Source organism: Notamacropus eugenii, chromosome 1 (genome assembly GCF_028372415.1).
Source record: "Notamacropus eugenii isolate mMacEug1 chromosome 1, mMacEug1.pri_v2, whole genome shotgun sequence".
NCBI lineage: Eukaryota > Metazoa > Chordata > Mammalia > Diprotodontia > Macropodidae > Notamacropus > Notamacropus eugenii.
This window is the reverse complement of record NC_092872.1, coordinates 181,370,501-181,397,199: the sequence shown is the minus strand read 5'-3', so window position 1 is coordinate 181,397,199 and position 26,699 is coordinate 181,370,501. Positions and strand designations below refer to the sequence as shown.

The window sequence follows — 26,699 nt, the reverse complement described above, 5'->3', positions numbered from 1 at the left end:
TAAGTTGTATTGTGATTGGTTACTAAGTTTTCAACCTGTGTTAGCTGGTGACAAATACATTTAGCAGCCAAGTGCTTAGCAGTGTGACATAGCCTCAGTGCAATTTTTTTAGGCTTCCAGAGAGCAAAAACTGAGGAAATGAACTGTCTTGGAAAATTAGTTACTGTTTCAAAGCTCTTAGGTGTCCTTTAAGCTGCACAATTTAAGCGAGGGGTCTCTAAGAGAAAAGTTTTCTCTCCTAGGACTTGCCTCATCAACAGAAGGTTGAGAGGACGGACAGTGATAAAATCTGATGATCCTCAGCAGTAAGCCCATTTGTTATTGACATTTCTTCTGTTGTGAAGGTACAAAACTTGTTTTGGGGGGGATGTAGGCAGCTGTTTTCATTGGTGTAGCAGACTCCTAGTATGAAAATTGCCTTCACTGATGCAGACCAGCATCTGTTTTGTAACTTACAGCTTGAGGGAACTCACTGGGGGTTTGGGAGAATTGAATGGTTCAGTGACTTACTTAGGGTCATCATGTGACAAGCCAGCAAGTCACAGCTTATGCCATGCTGCTTTTCAAATGTCTGATAATAGTTATTTAAAATTTATTTTAGTGATAGTTTAATAGAAGTTACGTTCTCCAGTTTAGGTCTAATATTTCATAGCTAGCATCTATATGTCATATATTATTTTCCATCTTTATGTTTATCATGAAGTCTGACTTGGGAGCTATTGTATGGAAGTTCCCAAAATAGAAATATTTTGGTAATGCCTTTGAAAATGTTTATTGATGATTTAGGCAAAAATGATTTTTAAAGCATGTTTTGAATTATGTTTTAGCTTCAGTTTAGGACCTATTACAGATACATGTAACTGTATATAGTGTAATAGGCAGTTTAGTGTATTGTAGAAAAAGTTTTGGATGAGTGAGTCCGAAGACATTTGTTTAACTTTTGGCTGCTATTTATAAGCCATGTGACTGGTCAATTCACCTGAACTCTGAGCTTTTGTTTCCTCATTGGTAAAATGGGGATAATAACACTTGCATTATTTACTTCACAGAGTTATTGTGAGGAAAGCACATAGTAAAATGTAAACACTGTATGAATGTGAGCTTTTAAAAAAATGGGTCAGAAGTAATTTTTATGGTCAGCCCTATTACCTGCTAAAGGTGAGCAACCCATGAATTAATTGAACAGAGATTTTCCAAGGGTTAGTCATTCTAGGCTTCTATTAAACAATGAAGAAATCATAATACATCTGGGTTTATCCACAGAAACGAGACTAAAGCAGATCCTGTTAGTGTTTTGTGTCTGATGTGTAAACAGGCTAGTGAAAGGGCAGGAATAACTGAAGTATTTTTTTTTTAGTTATGTGAAGACTTTTAGGTAATTTCCACAAGAATTTAGCATGTGGTATCATGACATAAGACTAACCTGACTAGGGAAAGTAAAGCACTAACTTGTTACACAAATCTGGGAGTAGTAAGTGACAGTTTAGGGTTTTGCTGAACTTAGACACTTGGTTAATTTTTAAAGTTAGAAGTAGTGTATTATAAGAGTTGTGAAAAGATATGTACACTAATACACTGTTGTTGGACCTATGAATTAATTAATTCATTCTGGAAAGTAATTTGGAATTATGCTAAAAGAAATGTTTATACCCTTTGACCCACAGAACCCTCTGGTAGGGATGTATTCCAAGGAGGACAAAGACAGAAAGATTTCCACGTACCTCAGAATATGTATAGTGATACCGTTTTTTGTTTTATTTTTAAGTAGCATGAAACCAGAAATGAAAAAGATACCCATTGATTGGGCACTGGCTAAAAAGATTGTTAGTATATAAGTGTAATGGAATTATACTGTGTCATAAGAAATGATGAAGATGAAGAATACAGAGAAGTGTGGAAGACTTATGTGAACTGATGCAAAAGTAAAGTCTGCATAACCAGGAGAAAAATATACACAATGACTACAGTGTTTTAAATGGGAAACAAAACTCTACACTGTGTAATTATAATAATCAGCCTTGGTCCTTTCTTTGCAGAAGTGGGAAATTAGTGGGTTTAGAACATTGCATATGGAGTCAGATTTGGTTGATGTGTTGTTTAGTTTTGATGAACTACTTTTTTCCTTTTTAAAATTTGTTTACAAGGAATGGCCCTTTGGGTTAAAAGGGTAGGGATGCATTCGGAAATGGTGATGTAAAAAACAAACCAAAAAAATGCAGGGTTTTTTTTAAAGTGAAAAAAATGAGATCTTAATGAATATGTTTAGAAAATGGCTAGATTTTAAAAATTTCTATAAACCCATATATTTATATAATATTTCTGATGTAATTAAGTTGCTATATTATGACTGTAGTATGTACAGCATTATGAGATACAAGTTTAATATAATAGAAAGATCCCTGGCCTTAGAAGACCTGTTGTTGAATTTTACCATTTATATTTTTGAATACATCTTAGTAGTATCAAAAGGGTTGTAGCTTGAAGGGTCTCTAGAGGTCATAGAATCACAAATATAACACTGAAAAAGACCTCAGGTGTCATATTTTCCAATCCCCTCATTTTACACTTGAGGAAATGAAAGCCTTCAAGGGTTTAATAAAACTTGTACTAAGTCACACAGATATCAAAGCCTGGATTCAACTCAAGTCTTAGCCCTTCCCCCATTATATCTTACTGTCTCCCATTGAACCTATATGAGCCCCCTAAGGGAGGAGTCCCCTCTCTAACATTCCTGACAGATGGCCATCTAGTGTGCTACTGCCATTGAAAGTAGGGTAATCACTTCTAAGGCCATTTTGTGGATAGATCTGATGGTTTAATTCAGCAGTCATTTTTTGAATACAGCTATCATCTATGTATTGTATTAGGCATCAGGAATATAGAAAAAACAAAAGTTTCTGCTCCCAAGACATTTCAAATCTGTGTAATCTTGAGAAGGTTTCACTCAACCCCTGGAAACTTCACGTTTCTCCACCTTAAAAGGAGTAGGTTGGACTAGGTGGCCTTTGGGGTCCTTGAAATGTTTGATCTTCTGATAAGTTCTGATTGGAATTTATGAAGTTCTACTTTATGTTGACCTGAAATCTGCCAAAAGAATGCTGTAAAAATGTTTTGAAAACTGTTAAGCAGTGTACAAATTTAAGGTTATAGTATAATTAGGTATTATGATTATTATTTATAAAAATTGATTTAACAAATTTCCCTATAATACCATGCACATAGGCAAGCAATTAAATTAGTAAGTGAAATATATCAAGTCTTATGAAAAGTGCATGTTTATACACAAAGTTTTCTATAATGTAAACTCTATATAAAAATTTAATAGCTAAACTCTTGGGATAATTGTTTTTCTTTCTTGCGTTTTCTCTCATTTAAATGAGGCAAAAAAGAAGAGCAAAAGGAAGGGTGAATGGTTGACAGAGAATGTATATCTTCCTTTGGAGGAAGGCAGGCAAGCCCCTCGTTAATATTTTTTCTTGGGACAGAGCAAGGTGATAAAATTTTCCTGCCTGCTGGAAATATAAATAAGCAATTACTAAAGAAACATATAATACTGTTTATCAGATTGAGAGTAATGGCTATGTGAGGCCATCTTTGCAAACCTTTACAATTCCAAAAGCTTTTGGGAATTAAAAAACTTTATGAAGAAAACATGTTAGCGCCAGTCAAGTGAAGCCATTTGGGTTGAAGGCTCTAGCAAGCAGCAAATACATTTAGTTTTGATCAACTTACTGTGCTGGTAATGGAATGTATTTCTGTAATTGATCTGAAGTAATAAAGTGCCAAGAATAGTTGAAAGAATTTGATGGTATTCTCTGAACCTTTGGTGTTAATTTTTAAAATTTCAAGAACAGATTAAGTTTAAAATTTTTCAGTTTTGACTTAGAGTAGTTACATGCATGTTGACTCTTGAAATAGAACCCTGGATTGTCAAGGCACCAGGTACTGTGTTTCTCATCCAACAAGATCTCATGTAAGCCATGTTATTTTCCACTGGAAAACAAGGAACCCTTTGTTCCAAGACTTAATGTTGAAATGTTAGCAAAATAGTCATGTGTTAATCAAGCCAAGAATCTTATGCTACTTTACCCAAGAGTAAGGTTGCACAAAAAAAAAAAAGGAAAGAAAATTTTGCAACGTTGTTGCTTTCTACACAGGCGGTTCTGATTTCACCTGAGAGAATTGCAGGTGCCAGAGACTTAATTTCTGGAATTTTTGTTCCATCCTTCCTCAGCTCAGTTTAGTGCTTTTCACCATCAAAGTATACAAAAGAAGCAGAAGCAGCAAATCCTTTGAGAAGTAGTGTGACATAAGGAACAGAGGCCAAGAGACCAGTGTGTGTGAAGCAGTATTCTTTCAGAACCTTGGTTTACCCATCTGTAACATGGGAGTAATAATTCTTGGCACTAGATACCTCACCAGATAATTCAAGCAAAAGATTAGGAGGGAAAAAAATACTTTGCAAGCATTGAATTCCTATTTAACTGTAAGGAGTGGTAATTATTATTTTAAGGAATTCTTCGTGTAAACAGTTAAAATCCACGCACCAGAGCTTGGGTCGTCGTAGTGGGGAGGTGTTATTATCAGGAACCATTTAAAAGTTAGAAATAATGAAGCCTATAAGTTTAAACTGAATAAAATTATTATTTTTTCTTTCTGGAAAAATGTGAAGTTTCCAGTACAACCTACTTTTTGGACCTGGATTTTTGATTTCATTGCTATATATAATCTTGAAATTATCAGTGCAGATGAACCCCTGTCCTGAAACTTAGTCTTAAAGAATTATGACTTCTGACAACTTAAGATATTTTAATGCTATAAATTTGTTTCACAGTGATCCATTTTGTATATACAAGTGACATTGCTGTTTGACCATCAGAAGGCATATGTACATATGGCTCATTTTATGACTAAGAAGATAAATTTGTAGGAAGACTTATCATGAGCATGATATAAAAATATGTCTTTTAGCTTAAGTACTTTAACCTGTTTAACTTTCTTGGTTACATTTGTTAGTGTGTAGTGGGATGCTGTGACAAAGTCCATTTATGTTAATTTGTGTTTTGTTTTTTAAAAGGCATTCAAAATGGCATGTTCTGCCTTCCCAGTATATCCTTATTTCTTATCAGACTATTTCCTTATGTACACTGCATGTGACTTCTCAGAGTAGTGTCTCTCTCTTCCAGTGTTAGATATTGGAATGAGAGGTCAGTTCTACCTCTATTATGACCTTTGTGAACCTGGGCAAGTAATCTGTTCTCTCTGGGCCTTAGTTTCCTCATTCATAAGAAGATGGGGTTAAACTAGACTAATGACTCTTCCAGGTCGATCTATATGATTTTATGCAAATATTAAGATTAATTTTTTTCAAATTAACTACTTAAATGATGCGTTTTTGAGTTTCAGAGCTTTGTTTTTAGAGTGAAAATAGTGAGTTGAAAACCTTTTAAGTAAATTTTGAATGCTAATTTTCAGATACAAAAGGAAAAATTCTAACAAAAAGAGCAAATATTGAATATTTACATCATTCTTCCCAATGATAGCTATCTTTTTCCCTCTGTCTCTGTCTCTGTTTTGCAGGGTGTCCCAAAAATCTTAGTTCATTTTTAGGTAAGAATTTTTGGGACACCTTGTATGAATATGTGTGTGCATATAATATAGCATATATACATACACAGGTCTTAGTGCAGCTTTAAATTCTTAATATTCCTGTTTTATTTTTTGTACTGTTTGTTTTTTTAATTTTATTTTTTATTTAGTTTATTTTCAGTTTTCAACAATCACTTCCATAAGTTTCAAATTTTCTCCCCCTTCCTCCCCAAGACAGCATGCAATCTCATATGGGTTCTACACATCCATTCTTATTAAATACATTTTCACATTAGTCTTTTTGTATAGAAGAATTAAAATGAATGGGAGAAACCATGAGAAAAACAAAACCAAAACAACACATAACACAAGAGAAAATAGTCTGCTTCATTCTGTATTCTGACTCCATGTTCTTTCTCTGGATGTGGATGGCATTTTGCCTCAAGAGTCCTTTGGGAATGTTTTAGGTCCTTGCATTGATGTGAAGGGCTAAGTCTATCAGAAACAGTTCTCACACACTGGCTGTTACTGTGTACAATGTTCTCCTGGTTCTGCTCATTTTCACTCTGCATCAGTTCATATAAATCTTTTCAGGTTTTTCTGAAGTCTTCCTGTTCGTTATTTCTTATAGTGCAATAGTATTCTATTCCATTATATTCATATACTACAACTTGTTCAGCCATTCCCCAATTGATGGGCATCCCCTTGATTTCCAATTCTTGGCCACCACAAAAAGAGCTGCTATAAATATTTTTGTACATGTGGGACCTGTTCCCATTTTTATGATCTCTTTGGGATATAGCCCTAGAAGCGATATTGCTGGGTCAAAGGATATGCACATTTTTGTAGCTCTTTGGGCATAGTTCCACATTGCTCTCCAGAATGGTTGGATCAGCTCACAGCTCCACCAACAATGAATTAGTGTTCCAGCTCGCCCACATCTTCTCCAGCATTTGTCATCTTCCTGTTTTGTCATGTTAGCCAGTCTGATAGGTGTGATGTGGTACCTCAGAGTTGTTTTGATTTGCATCTTTCTAATCAGTAGTGATTTAGAGCATTTTTCATATGACTTTAAGATAGCTTTAGTTTCTTCCTCTGAAAACTGTCTATTCATATCCTTTGACAATTTACTAATTGGGGAATGACTTGTATTCTTGTACATTTGACTCAGTTCTCTATATATTTTAAAAATGAGGCCTTTATCACAGATATTAGTTGCAGAAATTCTTTCCCAGTTTTCTACTTCTCTCTTAACCTTGGTTGCATTGGCTTTGTTAGTGCAAACACTTTTCAATTTGATGTAATCAAAATTATCCATTTTGCACTTCATAATGTTCTCTATCTCTTGTTTGGTCATAAATTTCTCCATTCTCTGTAACTCTGACAAACTATCCCTTGCTCACTTAATTTGTTTGTAGTATCAGCCTTTTTACCTAGATCATGTATCCATTTGGATTTTATTCTTATGTCCCGTGTCAGGCATTGGTCTAGGCCCAGTTTCCATCACACTATTATCCATTTTTCCCAGCAGTTTTTATCACACAGTGAGTTCTTATCGCAGAAGGTGGGGTGCTTAGGTTTGTCAAACAGTATATTGCTATAATCATTGACTACTGCGTAAATTCTTAAAGCTCTATATATCTATGTATAAGATATATGACATATACATATATCATCTGTCTTGACATTAATTGTGTAATGTGTGATTCTTGTATATCATCTGTCTTGGCATCATTAAAAAGTGAAGTTGTGATTCAAAAATCTCTGTTGCCTGTACAGTATCTCATTGTATTAAAATTCTGCTCATTGATTTCCAATGAGTCACTGTCGTTTGTCTTGAAAGAGAAGTTGTAAAGTGTCCCTTTTGAAAACTCTGTACCCCACATGTCACAGATCATTCTGAGCTGACACAGATAGAGGCCTCTTGATGGGTTCCCCATATCCATCCAGTAATGTGAGTGCAGGCAGCGTGACTGTGCCACTCCATCTCTGGGCTGGCTCTTCGGCAGGTACCCTGCTTGTGTCCCTCTCTCATCATGGTATATTTTTTCAAGAGCAGAGATACTCACTTTAGTTTCACTACACAGACTCTACTTTCAGTTATTTTTTGTTTCCTGTTCTCATCAGCCACTGCTGGCTTCTCTTCTAATCATGGATTTGGATCATGCAATATTTCATTGGGTTTGGGTATAAAAGATCCTATAAGAATGCTAAACTTGGTAAGCTTGGTTTCATTTGTTACCATTATAATTTTGAAGGCTGAATATTTATGTTGAAGTGAAGAATCAGTTTTATAATGTAATTGTAAGAAAAGAAAATTTTGTGTTTTAAAACAAATATTAGTCACTAAGCTGTTTAAAAAACTACCACTTAAAATATGGCTTTTTAAGTAGTTGATTTATTAGTATCTCATTTCTGTTGGATGATTAAGAAGCATTATTAACAGTTTACTTCACATTTTTGGTTAATATAACATTCAATAGTATTAGACTGAGTTGAGAATCATGCATTAAGTAGTTCTAAAATTATTTGGGTCACAGAATACATAGATTCAATTTTACTTTGGAAAAGTCATTTTGGGTAGCTGGGTGGTGTAGTGAGTGGATAGAGTGCAGGCCTGGAGGCAAGAAGACCTGACTTCACATTTAGCCTCAGATGCTTACTAGCTGGGTGATACTGGGCAAGTCAATTAATCTTGTTTGCTTGAGTTTCCTCATCTGTAAAATGAGTTGGAAAAGGAAATGGTAGATCTTTGCCAGGAAAACCTCAAATGGGGTCACGAAGAGTTGGCCATGACTGAAATGACTGAATAACAACAGCAAAAAATAATTTATGTCTCTGGGCCTCAGTGTTCTCCCCTGTAAAAAAGAGATAGACTAGATGAAATTTATTTTTTCTTCCAGTTCTTAAGTCTATGATTTCTAAATTATCCTACTCTGAAGCCTCTTTATCTTATGGTCCCACTAATGTTAGTGTGATTATCTCTTCCACATCGTGACTTTCCTCATTATGGCTTTGATACATTGTAGGTCAGTATAAGAAATTAAATGGGAATTTTTTGGGAGTTTTGTGAAAGCTGCAGATGACACATAAAGACCAGGAGACGACACACAACCCAAATTGTGTCCCAAATTTTACAATAAGGTATTATAAACACCCCATAAAAGAAAAAGAAAAAATTCAGACTTCTTCTCTGGTACAAAAGGAGAGCCAAAATATTTTATGCAGACTTTCTGGAATGTGGGGGTGCTGTGTCCCTAACCTCCACAATTTGGAAGGGATAACTGTAGTTTATTACTGTGTTGATTTCAATATAGACTGTCCTCAAATAGAGGACAGCACCAGTCATAGACCATATTCGGGTTTTTTGCAAACTTTTCTTGGGAAAAGGGAAGTTTACATTCAAATCACTGTGATATCATCCTATGAGAAATTATTGAAAAACAAGCAGTTTTTAAAAAACAATTTATAAAACATCCTGTCACTGTATCTTCCTATAATTACAAAGACTAAGTGGTAGATTTTCCTTACATTAAAATGTTGTAGTTTTTACCTCTCAAAAGTCCTATTACCTTTCTTGAGACTTTCTTTTTTAACATAATATTTTGTTCATTTCCAATGAGTTAAGAAAAAGCTTTGAAATTTTCCTTGAAATAATTTGAAAATAAAATTTTTTTAAAAAAACATGAAATTTTAGATGGAGAAAACTTACTAGACTAGGAGTTTAAAACTTGGATTCTAGTTCTGGTTCTCCAGGCTCACTGTGATTTGGGCAAATTACTTTTAACCTTTTGGGGTTTCATTTTCCTCTTCTGTAAAGTGGGGAGATGTTAAATGACCTCTTAGATACCTTATAGTTCTGAAATCCTATGAGAAACATTTTCATAGAATAGGGTAATTGGGCACTACCTACCTTATGAATGAATAAAGCAAATGTATTTGCCTGGCCTTTAGAAATTCAATACACATTCCAATTTTTGAAAAAATTGAGCAAACTCCTCCAAAAAAAATGAGATCATTCTTGAGTCACAAGTCAGTGGTGGTGATAAAGACCTAGGAAAGTCTAATATTGGTTCAACTAGAATTTTATGTAATATGAGTTTAGTAGTATGCATGTCTTCATATCCTTTGTGAGACCTAACTTTAGATAAAAGACTTTGGAAGGTCACGATCATGAAATTTTATTAAAACAGAGGTAAAAAATGTCTGAATATCTACTCTTTATATAGTTTATCCTGACACATTTGTTATACATCTTATTATAAGCATAGATTTTTAAGTTTGCTGTCTCTCAAAGTAGTTTTTCAGTATGTTTGGGACAGATATGACAGATTAAAGTACTTTTCTCAGAGAATCTGCACCACCCATTTTGTCTTTTATCCTGATTATGCCCATCTTTACTAGCCAGTCCTTCCTTCATCTCCTGAACCTGGACTACATTTGGTACTTAGTTAATGCACATTTATCTTGTTGAACTTCAATTCCTCTCACATACTTTTTCATTCCTCAAGCCTGCCACACCTCTTTTCCCTCCTTCTATCCTCTTAGCTGAAGACCTTGCTTCTTATTTAGAAAATCAATGCTATTCACCATGAGGTCCCTTTTCTCTTTATCTCATACCGTTCCCCACTGTCTCTTTCCTCCAGCCTCTCATAATTAGATAGCCTTTCTCCTTGCTGAGACCAACTCTTCTGCCTATCTCTTCCCATATTCTCTACCAGATTGCCCCCTCATTCATCTCCTCTCCAATTTTTGATCTCTCCTAATTATCTGGTTTCTTCCTAGTGCCTTCACACAGGCCTAAAAAACTTTTACCTACCTTTCCTTGAAGTTATCATCCTGTAGCTCCTGTCATTCTCTGCCAGAAGTCTGGAAAACTGTATATCATTGTCCACTTCCTCTCACTTTTCAGCCCTTGCAATCTAGCTTCCAACCTTTTCACTCAAGTAAGACTATTCTGTAAACTTACTGATGATCTCTTAATTGCCAGATCAGATGATCTCTTCTCAGTCCTTACTCTTCTCAATCTCACTGGATTTTGGGCACTGCTTATCACCTTCCTCCTGGATATACTCTTTTCTCTGGATTTCTGTGACACTAATTTCTTTTAGTTTCCCTTCTATCTGCTTGATTACTCCTTCCTTTTCAGTCTCCTTTACTGACTCATCATCGTCACCTCACCCTACTTTTGGAGATAAACCCAGGCTTTGGTCTGGGCTGCCTTGACTTTCTACAGTCTCTTATCAGGTCTGGTGAGTTTAATTGTCGTCTCTATGCAAGTGACTCACACATCTTTGTATACAGCCTTGTGACCTCTTTGCTAGTCCTGTATCACCAACTGCCTATTGGGCAGTTTTAAACTGGATGTCCTGGGGATATCTCAGATTCAACATGTCCAAAACAACACATCATCTTTCTGCCAAACCCACCCCATGTTGAACTTCCACTCATCCAGATTCATACCCTTGGGTTATCTTTCACTCCTTCCTTTGTCTCATCCCATTTATCTAGTCACATTTCCCAAAACTTGCCATTTCTACCTCCACACTATCTCATATCAAATCTTGCAGTTTTTTACACAGTTACAACTAGTTCATCTTCTCACCATCTCTTTCTTGAATTATTGCAATGTCTTCCTAATAGTCCTCCCTGCCTCAAGGGTCTCCTTATTCCAATTAATCTGTACAGCTGCCAAAGTAATTTTTCCATAAGTATAAATTTGACCATGTGACTACTCAATAAACTCCAGTGGTTCTCCCCTGTCTCTAGGAAATAAATATATAAATTCCTGTTTGGCATTTAAAGCCTTTACCAACTTGACCCCCAAAGACTTTTTTATTATATGTGTGTCCTCGTATTGTACTCTATGGTCTAGCCAAAGTGGACATCTCTCCAGACACAGGGTTCTGTCTATCCCGTGGAACTTGATCTCCTGTCTCTATACCTTCACAACTTCTCCCCTGTGACTAGAATGCACTCCACCTCCTCTGTATAGAATTTTCACTTTAAGGCATAGCTAGCTAGTGATAGGACTTTATCCTCTGCCTGAACCCTTTCTTGAGCCCTCCATCTGCTAGTGCCCCTCCTTTTATTTTTCTGATTTTTTATTCTGTATTTCTTTTGTATGTGCTTATAGATTTGCATGTTGTCATGGGGTCCATCTGCCCCTCCCATTGAATCTAAACTTCTTGAGGGCAGGTTTCTTTTCATTTTTTGATCTTTGTATCTCTAGAAACTAGCAGTGTTCTCAGTTTCACAGAAATTGAAATAGTACCTAGTAGACATTTAATAAACACTTATTAATTAATGCTACCTCTTGACATGAGGCAGCTAGGTGGCACAGTGGATAGAGTGCTGGGGCCTGGAGTCAGAAAGACATCTCTCTGAGTTCAAATCTGGCCTCAGGTACTAGCTATGTGACCCTGGATAAGTCACTACACCCTGTTTGCCTCAGTTTCCTCATCTGCAAAATGAGCTAGAAAAGAAAATGGCAAACCACTCCAGTATCTTTGCTAAGAAAACCCCAAATTAGGTCATGAAGAATCAGGCACAACTGACTCAAACAGTCTCTTGCATTATTTGTTATTCATTACTTTTGTATCTGCCCTGTGTCACTAACTAGGTTGTGTAAATTCTAGGAGGACTTTCCACACAGTGTTTATAAATGTTTGATGTTTTAAAAAATTAGTAGATAAGATTATGATGCTCTACTGTAGATTCATTACAAGTTAGCATTAAATAATGGACCTTTAAAATTAGAAATAAAATAAAGGTTTGATTTAAGTCTACTCAAATATTAAAGTTGCTTGAATAAGAATTCATGTTACTTTTCTTTCTGTTATTTCTAGTATACATCATTGATTTGGGTTTCCTTGTATTATAACGATATAATCATAGTAGAGTTTAGCTTAAGATTAATGCCCAGTCAGGCTCCATCAAACCTTTGCAGCCAGATAAGAGTACCAGTACTTCCTTCAATCACCATGCCTTCTTCCACTTTTTATCATTCCCCTTGTCTGGAATAAGCTCTGTGTGAAGCTCTGCATGAAGGACATAATCCAGTTTGGTAGGACCATAGAGTACAAGGGGAGGAGCAAGGCCTAATCAAAGTTCCTTGGGTGCCATGATGTCAAAAGGCCAAAGTTCCTTGGGTGCCATGATGTCAAAAGGCTTTACGTTTTAACCCCTCCACCTGTCAGAATCCTTATCTGCTTTCAAGGTTCCTATCAGGTGGGGCACTTCCCTGATAACATTCTCTGATCATCTCCTTAGCTAAGATTCTTCTCTAATTTTCACAGAACACTCTATCCAGATCTCTTCCCTTGCTTCTATGGCTCTCATTACACTTCTCCATGTACATCTGTCTCCAAGGGGAATGGAAGTTTCTCAGAGGCAGACTGCCATTTTTAATCTTTGTATCCCCAGGACCTTGATTACAGCAGGCACTTAATACATATTTGAATGAAATTGATATCCAAGATGGGATGAAATTACACAGTTGTTATTTTATTCATTGAAGTATGCTATGTGTTTTTCTGGTTTGAATTAAAACTTTGTAAGATAAAGTGCTGGGCAAGAAAAAAATAACGTGGATGGTTTCATTCAAATTGTTCTTTACTCCCATGGTATTTGTGTTATGTTTTGTTCATTGAAATGATCAAGAATTTTTTTAGATGTAAGACTTGTAGGTATATTTAGCAACATTCTAGGAAATAAATTTTCTCATTTTAGTTTTCCTCTCTACTTAAGTTTTAACTGAAATCTCATATAAGCAATATTATTCCCTTCCCACAGAAAATATTTGCAAGTTTCGATTCCCAGATAAGATTATAAAGAAGCTTTACCCTAGGAATTGAAAGTAGCCAAATGGATATCTAGATTGCAAACCTTGAAGTGGAGGTTGTTATCTGTCAGAATTAAGGCCTGCAATAGCAAGAGTGCTATGTTGGAAACATAGAACTTTAATCATAGAAGCTTTCTTACAGACACTGGTAATCATGTGGTATGTTTTTAAACTCTGTGTGTAAGTTTTTCATATTTATTTAAAGCTATTTACAGATAATAACTTCAGAATTAGGAGTGTAACTTAAGAACATTGCATTGTGTTACAAGTATGCAAAGTTAAGAATCTCAGCTGCCTCCTCAGTTAGATATTTAACTCTAGTGACATGAATGCATGAGATGCTTTAGTTCCTTTTTTAGTCTATAGTTGTTAACACCAGTTGAAATGCAACTTATGCATATGTTGAAAAGAGAAAAAGCACAGTATTAGATCATCAGAAGGGAGCATGTTATTATCTTAGTTTCTCACTGAAATGTCTTCAGTGAATCAAGATGAAGTGTTAGGCTCTCAGTTTACCCAGGTTCTACTTGAAAATTTTCCATTTGAAGAATTTTGCTGCATTTTTTGCAAAACCATAGTTGAAAATATTGTCATCACTATTTCCATATGCTAAGAAGATGTAAAACAGATTTTTCTTAGCCTTCTATACCTGGAAATATGTTTCTTTCTTGAACAACTTACATAGTTTTTTTAATCATATGAGAACTTTACATGAATGTATTTTTCCTTATGTCTCAGATTTTCTTTAAATTCAGTGCTTAGTTGTGGTAATTAACTTATCCTAGATACCTACTTTTTTCTACTCTTTCCACCTGCTTTTTGTTATGTTTTTATTTTTAGTTGTCTAATTATATAGATGCTTTAATTTTGTAGATCACATAAAAAACTTTTTGGAAGCAGATGGGGAGAATAGTAATCATAAATTAAGCAACAAGTTGCTATATTAGTACTCCAATATCCATTACATTTTTCTTAAAAATTAGATAAGTTAAAAAATACATGGCTGATCGTAGATATTACATGTATATATACTTATGTTACTCTGAAATCAATATATATAACTTCACATAATCAATTCTTTAAAAAAATTTATTTGAAAAGTTATATGTAAAGTTCTCAATTGTATATTTTCTGGAATTTGCTTAAAATAAAAAATTTGGCAGTCATTCTGAATTATTTATTAAAAGTAACATTGCCAATATCTGGGTTAACTTTCATAATTTTGAGGGTGGTTATCTACATATGGATGTTATTTTCATGAATTTACAAATATTTTGAAGCAGTAGTTTCTTCAGTTAGTTATTAGTAAACTAGCATTTCATAGGTATGTTTTATTTGATACCAGTGAAGAGATAACTAACACTAAATACCTCTACTCTTCTTTCCTGGAATGCAGCATATGTTAAAAAAGATGAGCACCTCTTGGAGTGATCGGTTACAGAATGCAGCAGAGATGCCAGCTAACATGGACAGGCATGCACTGAAAAAATATCGGAGAGAAGCCTATCACCGGTAAGTTTTGGGGACAGGCTTATTTGAGTATTTTTATAGATTACTGAATACTAAGATTTCAGGTACTAGAAAATTTCACCATGATTATTAAGGATGCGATCCCTAATTAACCATTCCTGCCAAACCAATGACCATCTTAAAAAAAAAAGTTCTATTGCCTGCACAATTAAGACAACAATAGATGTTTAAAATTTTTTTATAATTATAAGCTTGACAACCATAGAAAAGGAACAGTTTACCATACAAAGAATAGAAAACATATGAAACTATGAATGTCCACTACAGCTTTTTTGCTTTAAAATGTATTTCTTACTTAATGTACTAGTTCAAATATTGCCCTGCTTCCACATCCCCTTCTGAATTTTATTCTCTTCTCTTTCATGTATTTTTATATAAATTTTAAAAAATTGACACATTTATCTCTTCCCACTCACCTCTGGTGGAAACAAAAAAGGGAAAACAAAAATACGCATAGTCAAGCAAAACAAATGATCACATTGACTGTGTTATGTCCAGAAACATGTCCCATTCTTTATCACCCTTGTGTTGAAAGATGGGTATCATTCTTTGTCATCTTTGGCCCCCTAGAATCATGGTTGATTATTGTGTTTATTAGAGTTCTTAAATCTTTCAAAGTTGTTAATTTTTACAGTATTGCTTTAGCATAAATTATTCTCTTGGTTCTTTTCACTCCACTCTGCATCATTTTATACACATCTTCCTAGATTTCTCTGATATTCTGTTGTTTTATTCAAATGATTCATTAGTTCTCTCTTCTTTCTTTTCTTCCTTTTTTTTTTTTTGGATATCACTAACTCTTCCCTCCTTAACTCTCACTCCTTAAAAAAACCCAGAAAAACAAAGCTTTCTCTTGGAACAAATAAATAGTCAAAATAAATCCACTTATTGGCTGTGATAGAAAATGTTTGACTTCGTATACATTTTCACTATTTTTGTATATTCTTAACAAAACTCAGCAGGGAGAGATAGAAATTCTATTTAAAAATAACTACAGCATGTACAAAATATTTGATTTTACCTGCCATAACACACAGGAACTCTAAATACAACTACGGACATTTTATACAAATAAAGACAGACCTGAATTATTGGAGAAATATTAATTGCTCATAGGTAGTCTGTGCTAGTATAATTAAGAATGGCAGCGTCACTGACAGTGGCTAAGCAATCATGTCTGCCAGTTCTTTCAGGATCTGAGAATGTGGTTGATCTGGACCAGGTGACTTAGGGAAAGCCTAAGTCCTTTGCCTCTTTGTCTTGAGTATCAACTTCTTGTTAGTCATTCTTGTTGTCATTTTCAGAGTAAAGGTCATTTTTCTTTGTAAACAGAATGGAAGCAGAATAAGAATTGAGCAGCTCTGCCTTCTCGGTGATTAGTTTTCATTCTACCATCCATCCCACACAGAGGGCCTGATCCTTTTTGATCCTTCTTTTTCTTCCACTATAACTGGAAAACCCCTTTTTGTTGTCCTTAGCTTCTCTTACTAGCCTTAGCTCTTATGGTTCAGCATTTTTGTGTTATTTTTACAGGATCACCATGCCACGGTCTTATATTTATTTTCTGTTAACATGGTCTTACTTACATTTTCTGTATATTTCTTTTTGAAATCTTAAGTTGCTGAGTTACCTCTGTATCCACCGAGGTCTCTTTAGGTGTACTCATTCTTCTTTCTCATTGGAATTGTTTCCCTTTGTATCTTCAGAATTTCATTTTTGATCATTGCCTATCCCTCCTAAAGCATTTTATCTTTGGGATTCTATCCATTTCTCCCCTGACCCCATTGAAATTTGCTTTCCTAAAATTCAGGGTATGTGTCAGATTATGCCCAATTTTCCTTTCCTTCTCTATCATAATGTAAGATGTAAGATGGAGTGCTAACTTTCCCCCAAGGTTCCATTAACCAAACCACTTCCTCCCTGTTAATGAAAATCAAATCCAGATAAGTTTCCTTTTGTTAGTTCTTCTGCCTTTTGAAGGATGAAGTTATTATAAGGCAGGTCAAGAAGTTATTTCCTGCTTTGCTTTTGGCACAGGACCAGCAGATATCTAGATAACTCAAGTCTCCCATCACTTTTCTATCATGCCTCTGTGCCTGGCTTGTGATCTGTTTCTCCAACTCCTGTTTCTTCTTCCTGTCCTAGGGATCTAAAGTGTACTCTACTGACAACATCACTTTTATTTTTCCCTTCTTTGGTCTTCACCTTCTGTCATACTTCCCCTCCTGGTTTCTTCATTACTTTACTCCCCCTTTTACCTTTCCTGTTTCTTTTGAATGAGGTATATTCATCTTGAGCCATAGTCCAGTCATGAGTTTCATTTTATAAAGACTCAGTGATAACCTGGTCATAATTTCCCCCTCAGGTTAGAACGTTTAGGTCCTCTTGTTTGCTCACATGTGAGCAAATTCTTGAGACTATGGATTTTACTCCCGGCTCTCTTTTTGGATTTTGTCTTCTGCGAATTTTTGGGTCTCAGCTACTACTCTTCCTTTTTTAAAGCTACTCTGTAGGATCTAACTTTGGGAATATGTAGTTATTCATCTCCATCCCCTGTTCTATTGTAGTTTAAGGCACTTGTTGACAATGAATTTTGGAATGAAATTAACTGACTCCATTTTGTTTTTTAATCATCATTTTGCTGTGTAACGACCCCTGTATGACCTGTCAGACCATCTGCAGCAGCTGGTTTCCTTCATTGCCTTCTCTAATTTGTATAAAAAAAAACTTAATTGCTTTTTTCCCCTTCTTTTTCTTTTTTAATTTATTTATTTTAGTTTTCAACATCCATTGCCACAAGATATTGAGTTCCAAATTTTCTCCCCGTCTCTCCCCTCCCCCTACCTCAAGACACCGTGCATTCTGAATACCCCTCCCCTAATCTGCCCTCCCTTATATCACACCCCTCCTTTCCCTTTTCCCCATTTTCTCTCTTTTCTTGTAGGGCAAGATAGATTTCTATACTCCATTACCTGTATTTCTTATTTCCCAGCTGCATACAAAAACAATTCTCAACATTGTTCCTAAAACTTTGAGTTCTAACTTCTCTCCCTTCCCACACATCCCCACTGTGAGGGCAAGCAATTCAATATAGGCTATACATATGTAGTTTTGCAAATGACTTCCATAAGTCATGTTGTGTAAGACTAGCTATATTTCCCTCCATCCTATCCTGCCCCCCATTTATTCTATTCTCTTTTGATCTTCTCCCTCCCCAAAAGTGTTTACTTCTAATTACTCCCTCTTCCCATTTGCCCTCCCTTCCATCATCACCCCCCATACCCTTCTCTCCTACTTTACTGTAGTGTAAGCTAGATTTTCATACCAAATTGAGTGTGCATTTTATTCCCTCCTTAAGCCAAATGTGATGAGAGTATGGTTCACTTTTTCCCTCTCACCTTCCCCCTTTTCACCTCCATTGAAAAAGCTTTTTCTTGCCTTTTTTATGAGAGATAATTTGCCCCATTCTATTTCTCCCTTTCTCCTCCCAATATTTTCCTCTCTCACCCCTTAATTTTATTTTTTTAGATGTCATCCTTTCCTATTCCACTCACCCTGTGCTCTCTGTCTGTCTGTCTGTCTCTCTCCCTGTCTCTCTCTTTCTCTCTACATATGTGTGTGTGTGTGTGTGTGTGTGTGTATAATCTCTCCAGCTACTCAGATACTGAGAAAAGTTTCAAGAGTTACAAATATTATCTTTCCAGTAGGAATGTAAACAGTTCAACTTTAGTAAGTCCCTTATGATTTCTCTTTCCTGTTTACTTTTTCATGCTTCTCTTGATTCTTGTGTTTGAAAGTCAGATTTTCTATTCAGCTTTGGTCTTCTCATCAAAAATACTTGAAAGTCCTCTATTTCATTGAATGACCTTTTTTTCCCCCAGAAGTATTATACTCAGTTTTGCTGGGTAGGTGTTTCTTGGTTTTAATCCTAGCTCCTTTTGACTTTTGGAATATCATATTCCAAGCCCTTCAGTCCCTTAATGTAGAAACTGCTAGATCTTATGTTATCCTGATTGTATTTCCACAATACTCGAATTGTTTCTTTTTGGCTGCTTGCAATATTTTCTTCTTGACCTGGGAACTCTGAAATCTGGCTACAGTATTCCTAGGAGTTTTTCTTTTCAGAGCTTTTTCAGGAGGTAATCAATGGATTCTTTCAATATTTATTTTACCCTCTGATTCCAGAATATCAGGGCAGTTTTCCTTGATAATTTCATTAAAGATGATGTCTAGGTTTTTTTTTTTCATCATGGCTTTCAGGTAGCCCCATAATTTTAAAATTGTCTCTCCTGGATTTATTTTCCAGGTCAGTTGTTTTTCCAATGAGATATTTCACATTGTCTTCAATTTTTTCATTCTTTTGGTTTTGTTTTGTAATTTCTTGGTTTCTCATAAAGTCATTAGCTTCCATCTGCTCCATTCTAATTTTTAAAGAACCATTTTCTTCAGTGAGCTTTTGAACCTCCTTTTCCTTTTGGCTAATTCTGTTTTTTAAAGCACTTTTCTCCTCATTGCCTTTTTGGATCTCATTTGCCATATGAGTTAGTGTATTTTTAAAGGTGTTATTTTCTTCAACATTTTTTTGAGTCTCCCTTAGCAAACTGTTGACCTGCTTTTCATGCTTTTCTTGCATCACTCTCATTTCTCTTTCCAATTTTTCCTCCACCTCTCTTACTTGATTTTCAGAATCCTTTTTGAGCTTTTCATGGCCTGAGACCATTGCAAATTTATTTTGGAGGTTTTGGATGCAGAAGCCTTGACTTTTATGTCTTCCTCATCAAGTAACCTTCTGTAGTCTTATTTTTTTGCCCTTTTTTGGGCATTTTCCCAGCCAGTTACTTGACTTTTGAGTCCTTTGTCAAGTGGAGGGTATACTTTAGGAACCTGTAAGTTCTCAGTTCCTCCTAGGTGGCACAATTATGTGAGAGGAGTTTACTCCTCTCCTGGCCTGCACTCTGATCTGGGAGCAACCACAAGCTTTTCTGCCCAAGATCTGTGAGTAGAATTCCCTTTCCAGAGCCTCCACCAGTTCCACCATGCCAGTGCTCCTCCTCACCCCAGGGCTGCCACTCAGTGCTGAGAGTCATATCAGCTGCTCAATTCCCCCAGGGTCTTTAGGCTGAGGGTTCCAACAGTGGACTCTGCAGCTGCCTGGAGCTGGGGCTAGGGCAGGACCCTCCTCCCTGGGATCTCATCAAGGTAAAAGAGCTTTCTCACTGACTTTTGAAGCTGTCTTTGGCATTTGTGGGTTGAATAATCTGGGAATCACAGCTGCTACCAGTGATTCTGCACCCTGAAGCCTGCTCCAGTCCTGCCCCTGCCACACTGTGCAGCCAAGGCTGGGTTATACTTCCCTCCAAGCTTGGTGTGATAGACCTTTCGTGTTGGCCTTCCAGGCCGCCTTGTTCTGGAATTCTCTTTCACTCTGTCTTTTTGTGACTTTTGCTGCTTTAGAATTGTTTTAGAGTCATTTTTTACAGGCATTTTATAGGTTTTGGTGGTAGAGCTAAGAGCAGGTCCATACTTCTACACTGCCACTTTGGCTCTGCCCCCTTAATTACTTTTTTTAAAAAAAGGAAGGTTTCAGAGTCTGTGCAATATTCTGTTCCCTTATTTAGCCTGGTAGATGATTCCTTTCGATTTATTGAAATTCACTATACTAACAGGGACACTTCCCTTATCTATCTCCTGTAGCTAATGATAAACATTTTTCTTATCAGGCATACTTTTCTTTGTGTGGCTAGCTGCATTGTAATGAGTGGCCATCTTTTTTTCTTCATTTCATGTAATATATAAATGGGAATTGTCCAAGACACATTCCCCATCCACTGCTAGTGGGATGTGTCACACTCTGAGTGTAATAAAACCTCTTTTGAGTCATGCTGGATTAATTAGAATTCGCTAGTCAACTTGATAAGAAAATTCATGAATCAAAATTTTGGTTAATTTTGCAAGATACTTGTCAAATATGTTTTTACTAGCCTTTGTTAGGTGTATTTCATCTTTAGCCAGAAATCTGTTAGCTCTTTTCTGTAAAATGTGATAGAAAAATCCATTCTCAGACTCTGCCTTTTTAACCAGCTATTCAGTTTCCAAACTAATTTTTTTTTTATGCATCCCTTGCCTACAGGTTATGTGGTCTTCAGTTTTCCTTATTGAAGACTTCATAGTCATTGGCAGAGCTTTTTAGATTCCTTCTGGTAGTAGATCACCCCAAGAATAGTGCCCATTCATTTTGATAAGTTTTGGCAGATTCTCTTCTGTTCTGGAAGGCAGTAGATCATCTCTCTTATGGTTAGCAGGTTAGCACATACCTATGTCATTACTCCTAAGCTGGGAATCACCAGCTATAATTGCTCTTTTTTTCTTTCACTGTGCCCTAAAAGATAATCTCTCAGCAGATAACTTCAGTTATAACACTCTTGGGAGGACAAACATCTTCCTCATCCTCAGGGCATCCAACTTTCTCTTCTTAAATTTGTTCTTATGCTCACTTGTACAGTTGTCCTTTTCCTTCCTTTTCTTTTCTGAGCAAGTGCTCTTCTTCCATGTTCAATTAACCTGACAAGGGTCAGGTCTCTCCTTCATAACCTAGATTCCTTTTTTTCCTATTGAAGCCTTAGAGCTGTTTCCTTTAGGAGCCCTTCATTCTCCCTCATTATCTGGAATGTGGAGAGGTATTCTTTGAGGACCCTTTATCTTCTCCAGAAGATGGAGATTAACTTATACACATAATCATTTGACTGTGGCAGAAGTACAAACTCAGTATAATTCATTATGTAGTTTCCCCTCTTCTCCATATAATGATTGATATTTCCAGCCATTTCTTGTGAATGTTTGTACCTCAACCCTCAGCCCTTGTTTTATAGCCAGTTATCAAGTCTTTAATGCCTCACCCTTGTTACTCCAATTCCTTCTCAGAAACACCATAGCCACAGCTACAGCCACTTTATCACCTTTGTAAAAGCAGTCCTCTTGTCTGTATTTCACCAGTTTGCCCTGTCTTCAATCCGTTCATCAATTAGCTTGACCCATTTTTTGTTCCATTTACTTTATCTCTTTTACTTTGCCCTGTTTCCACACCTACTGTCTTCTTATTCTTGAGTCTATTGCTTCAGATTTTACTCCTTACTACTCATTGATTATCCTTAATTTTCCTTAATCTTTTATATGTTCATTTAGGACATCCGTGCCTCCTCTCAAAGCCTTCTCCTCTGAAAACATGAGGACACAGTTAGTTAGGACATATAGTCAGTAAAACAAAAGCACTAAATTCAGACAACATGTGCATGAACATTAAGATATATTCCTTTTCAGAACAAAGATAAGGATGTTTTAGAGGGGGATAACAAAGTGATGTTTATGATTAAGGTAAAGATGAGCAAATAACCGTGTGAGTGTATGTCCCTTAGGGTATATAACTAATGAAGAAACTGTACTAATATAGCCTTGAGAACATAGTAGAAATAAGAATACTTTTTAAAGTATTTAATTTTTAAAAATTTATTTTTTTCCATTAGCAAAAATTTCTTCCCCATCCTAACTGAGAATGAAAGAAAAACAAAATCCCTGTTGCAAACATATATAGCAAAGCAAGAGAAATTTCTGCATTGGCCAAGTGTAAAGTGGTGGACAAAATATTTCATTTGCTAGTCTTTTGTAATCATGGTTGGTTATTATGCTGATCAGATTTTCCAGTTCTTTTAAATTTATTTGTCTTTACAGTACTGCTGTCATGTATAAACTGTTCTCCTGGCTCTGCTCATTTCACTGTGCTGAAACTGTCTCTTTCTTCATGTCCTGTGTCACAATAGTGTTCCATCACACTTATATGGCATAACTTGTTCAGTCTTTCCTCAATTGTTGGATACTTCCTCAGATTCATGTTCTTTGCCACAAAAGATCTATAAATATTCATGTATATCCTTAGAGTTTGTGTTGCTTAGGACCAGTCCCTCCCTTCATCTCACCTTCCTTTTCTCTCTTTTCCCTCCTTTTCCCTGAGTGAAATGTATTTCTGTACCATCTTTGTGTGTTTGTCTTTTTCCCTCCTCTCATTAGTTCATACAAGAATGAGGTTCCTCTGCCCCTTCCTTTTTCTTTGTGTAGACTTCTCCTTGTGCACCCTGATTGAGATAACTTTTCTAACCTTACGCTTCCTCCCTCTTGGTGTTCCCCCACCCTGTGTATTTCTCTTCCCTTCCACTTCTGTTCTTTTAAGATTGTCAAAATATAACAGAACCAGTCCCAGGCCCTTTCATTATGTTCTAATTAGGTTCCCTCTATGACCCTTAAGTATGATAGGATTCAGGGGAGACGCATGTATGTGTTGAATGTAAGCAGTTTAATCCTTTATCATTTTTTTGTTCACATTTACCTTTTTTACATTTTTCTTAAACATTTATGTTTGTACTTCAAAGTTCTATGTATCTCTGGTCTTTTCATCAGGAATGCTTAAAATCCTCTATTTCATTAAAAATCCATTTTTCCCTTTTATGATTATACTCAGTTTTTCCTAGTAATAAATTCTTAGCTGCAGGCCTATATCCTTTGCCTTCTTGGAATATTCTCTTCCATTATCCCTGATCCTTTAGAGTAATGGCTGCTAAACACTGGTTGTGGCTTCTCAGTACATGAATTCTTTATTTCTGGTGACTTGCAGTATTTTTTTCTTTAACTTAGGAGCTCTGAATTTTGGCTATAATGTTTCTGGGAGTTTTCATTTTGGATTTCTTTTGGAGGTGGGTTCTATTTCCTAGCATTCTGGTTCCTAGAAATTTGGGCAGTTTTCCTTTAAGATTTATTCAGATATGATAACTGAGCTTTTCTTGATCATGACTTTCGAGTAATCTGGTGATTCTTATTTTTTTAACCCTTGATTGGTTGTTCAGATATGTGTTTAGCATAGTATGATTAATAAATGTTTATTTACTATGAGTTACGGGGCAGCTAGGTGGTGCAGTGGATAGAACACTAGTGCAGGAGTCAGGAAAACCTGAGTTCAAATCTCACCTCAGACACTTGACACTCCCTAGCTGTATGACCTTGGGCAAGTCACTTTAACCTCAGTTGCCTCATCCTGGGTCATCTCCAGTCATCTTGATGAATATCTGATCACTGGATTCAGATGGCTCTGGAGGAGAAGTGAGGCTGGTGACCTGCACAGCCCTCCCTCACTCAAAACAAAGTCATGTGCAAGTCATCATTTCTCTGATGGCATGGTCATCTTTGGTGACAAAGAATGAACACATTTACTATGAGTTACATTTCTTTTTTTCAGTCTTTTGACTTTGTTTGAATATTTCTTATTGTCTCATAGAGTTAAAGATTTTTGTTTAGTCCACCCTGATTTTTAGGGAATTTGTTACTTGGAAAAGGTTTTGTACCTCTTGTACGAAAGTGTTAATTCCCTTTCTAATTCTTTATTCAGTAGCTATTATTTCTTTTTTATTTTTTTCCTTCTAGCATTCTCATTTAATTTATTAAAGTAGTTTTCAACTCTTTTAGAAATCTTGTTTCATTTCCTCCAGCAATTCTATTTGAAGTTGTATCTAAGTTGTGTTTTTTTGTGAAGCTTTGCTGTAAATGTTTTAGAGTCATTCTCTGATTCTCGGTTTGTATCTTGAGTGTCCCTGTTATAATAATTTGTTTATGGTGGAAGTTTTTTGTTTATCCTGCTAGCCTCCTTTTTCACTTTGGAGTTGATATTAGGTCCAGATTCTGTGACACTTCTGCAGAGAAGGTCCAGGCTAGTCCTGTTGCTGATTTTTTGGGGGGTATTGAGTGTTGTGCTGTTTCAGGACTTCAGGGATAGTCTAGGCAGGGGACTTGTAAATCTTCAGTGCTCCTAAGTGCTCCAATCTCTAATCCAGGGCAAATTCTGATTACTGCTCAACCTGATTTGAACTCTGTAAGTTCCGTACCTGGCTTTGGGTGACAGCAATAAAAGACTTCTATAGGAGCTCTCTTGGTTCAGAGTGACATAACAGATTTAATGTTTTTTGATGCTTTTTTTTTTTTACATCTCTATCATCTCTATTCTTGGTCATTTGATTGATAGAAAAGCAGAACAAACTAATATATCAGCATGTCTGATGGCATATGAAATATTACATTCCTGTGGTCTACCTTCCCTCTTTTAAGAGAATGTACATTTCATCATTTGTCTTCCACAATTCAGATTAGTTATTAGATTAATTCAGATTCTGTAATCTTTCCATTTTCCTTCATGTTATTTTGGTCATTTGATATTTAATTCTCTTGGTTCTGCTTTTTTTGGAATGCATTGGTTCCTAGAAGTCTTTTAAAGTTTTTCTGAATTCTTCGTTCACTTTTGTGGTATATTCCATTATATTCATTATCACAGTTTGTTCATCCATTTTTCTGCTTTATTTCCAGGTTTTCTGTTTTGTTTTATTTTTTGCTACCACAAAAAAATGCTGCCGCAGATCTTTGGCATATAAAGGACCTTAGACATAATCAGGGAATATGCCTAGTATTGGGGCAGATTTTATGAACAGTTTGGTTTCTGCTCTGGTATAACTACAAATTATTTCCTAGAAAGGTTGGATCCGTTCTAACATCCACTGTGCTAGTAGTGTGCTGTTCTTACATTGGCTGTTTCTGTCTTTTGGTAAGAGATGGCTTGGGAGGTAGAGGAGCTGTTCAGTACATCTTCCACTTGGCTACCAAAGTGATCTTCGTAAATTAGCCCAGCTCTGATCATGTCTCCTCTCCATTCAGTAAGCCCATCACCTCCAGGACCAAACATCACATCCGCTGTTTGATGGTGAAAGCCCTTCATAGCTGACCTTCTCTACCTTTTCAGTCTTCTCGCACCTTCCTCCCACATACTCTGTCATTCAGTCACATGGGTCCCCTTTCTGTTCCTTGTACAAAATTGTCAATCTCTCCTAACTCCAGGCATCTTCATTGACTGTTCCCCATGCCTGCATGCTCACTCTCCCTGCTCATCTCTGCCTTCTGGCTGCCTTTAAGTCTCAGCTAAAATCTCACCTTTTAAGAAAGCCTTTCCACATTCTCCTGACTTCTCTGGTCTTTTCTCTAGCGATCGTTTCTAGTCTATCCAATATGTAGCTTGTTTGTGCGTGTTGTTTGCATATTGTCTCCCCCATTGGTTCCTTGAGAGCAGGGACAGTGGTCGTTTCCCCAGAGCTTAGCACATAGTAGGTGCTTAATAAGTATTTATTGACTGACTGGCCTTGGAGTTAGATCAAGATTCAAGTACTGCATTTTAACATATATTAGTTGTGGTTTTCGTTGAGTTGTTTTTCATAGTGTCCGATTCTTCATGACCCCATTTGAGGTTTTCTTGGTAAGGATACTGGAGTGATTTGCCATTTCCTTCTCTAGATCATTTTACAAATGAGGAACTGAGGCAGATAGGGTAAGTGAGTTGCCCAGGATCACTCATCTTCCTGACTCCAGGCCCAGCAGTCTATCCTAGTTGTGTGGCAGTGGGCAAATCACTTAACTTGCAGCTAAGACTGCTAGTTACAGATGAAGTGAAGAAATTTCTTTACTGGAATATCCATAAGTCTATTGTCCGCTTCCCCCCACCTTCAAAAAATACTTCTACTTTGTTGATGTGAAATATAACTTGTTTCGTTAACCATAGTTTTGCTTTCCTCTTCTTGTCTTGTCTCTGCAAATCTCTGGTAAGATTCTTTGACTTTTCTTCGTAGGTATTAATAAATCTGGGTAAGTGCGAATTCTT

General features: G+C 36.1%; 1 protein-coding gene across 10 annotated transcripts in view; it reads left to right on the top strand.

The window, feature by feature from the left end:
- Positions 1-26,699, top strand: part of NT5C2 (5'-nucleotidase, cytosolic II) — a 116,614-nt gene that overhangs the window by 10,474 nt on the left and 79,441 nt on the right. For 8 of the 10 annotated variants that reach the window (XM_072621417.1, XM_072621395.1, XM_072621359.1 and 5 more), the window contains exon 2: positions 14,829-14,944. Coding sequence is in view for 8 of the 10 variants with exons in the window: in XM_072621395.1 (XP_072477496.1) it covers positions 14,832-14,944 (113 nt within the window). In the remaining 2 variants the exon portion in view is untranslated. Of the gene's footprint in view, positions 1-1,107; positions 1,159-14,828; positions 14,945-26,699 lie in introns of those variants that run through there. The other 2 variants (XM_072621401.1, XM_072621368.1) reach the window with 2 other exon arrangements.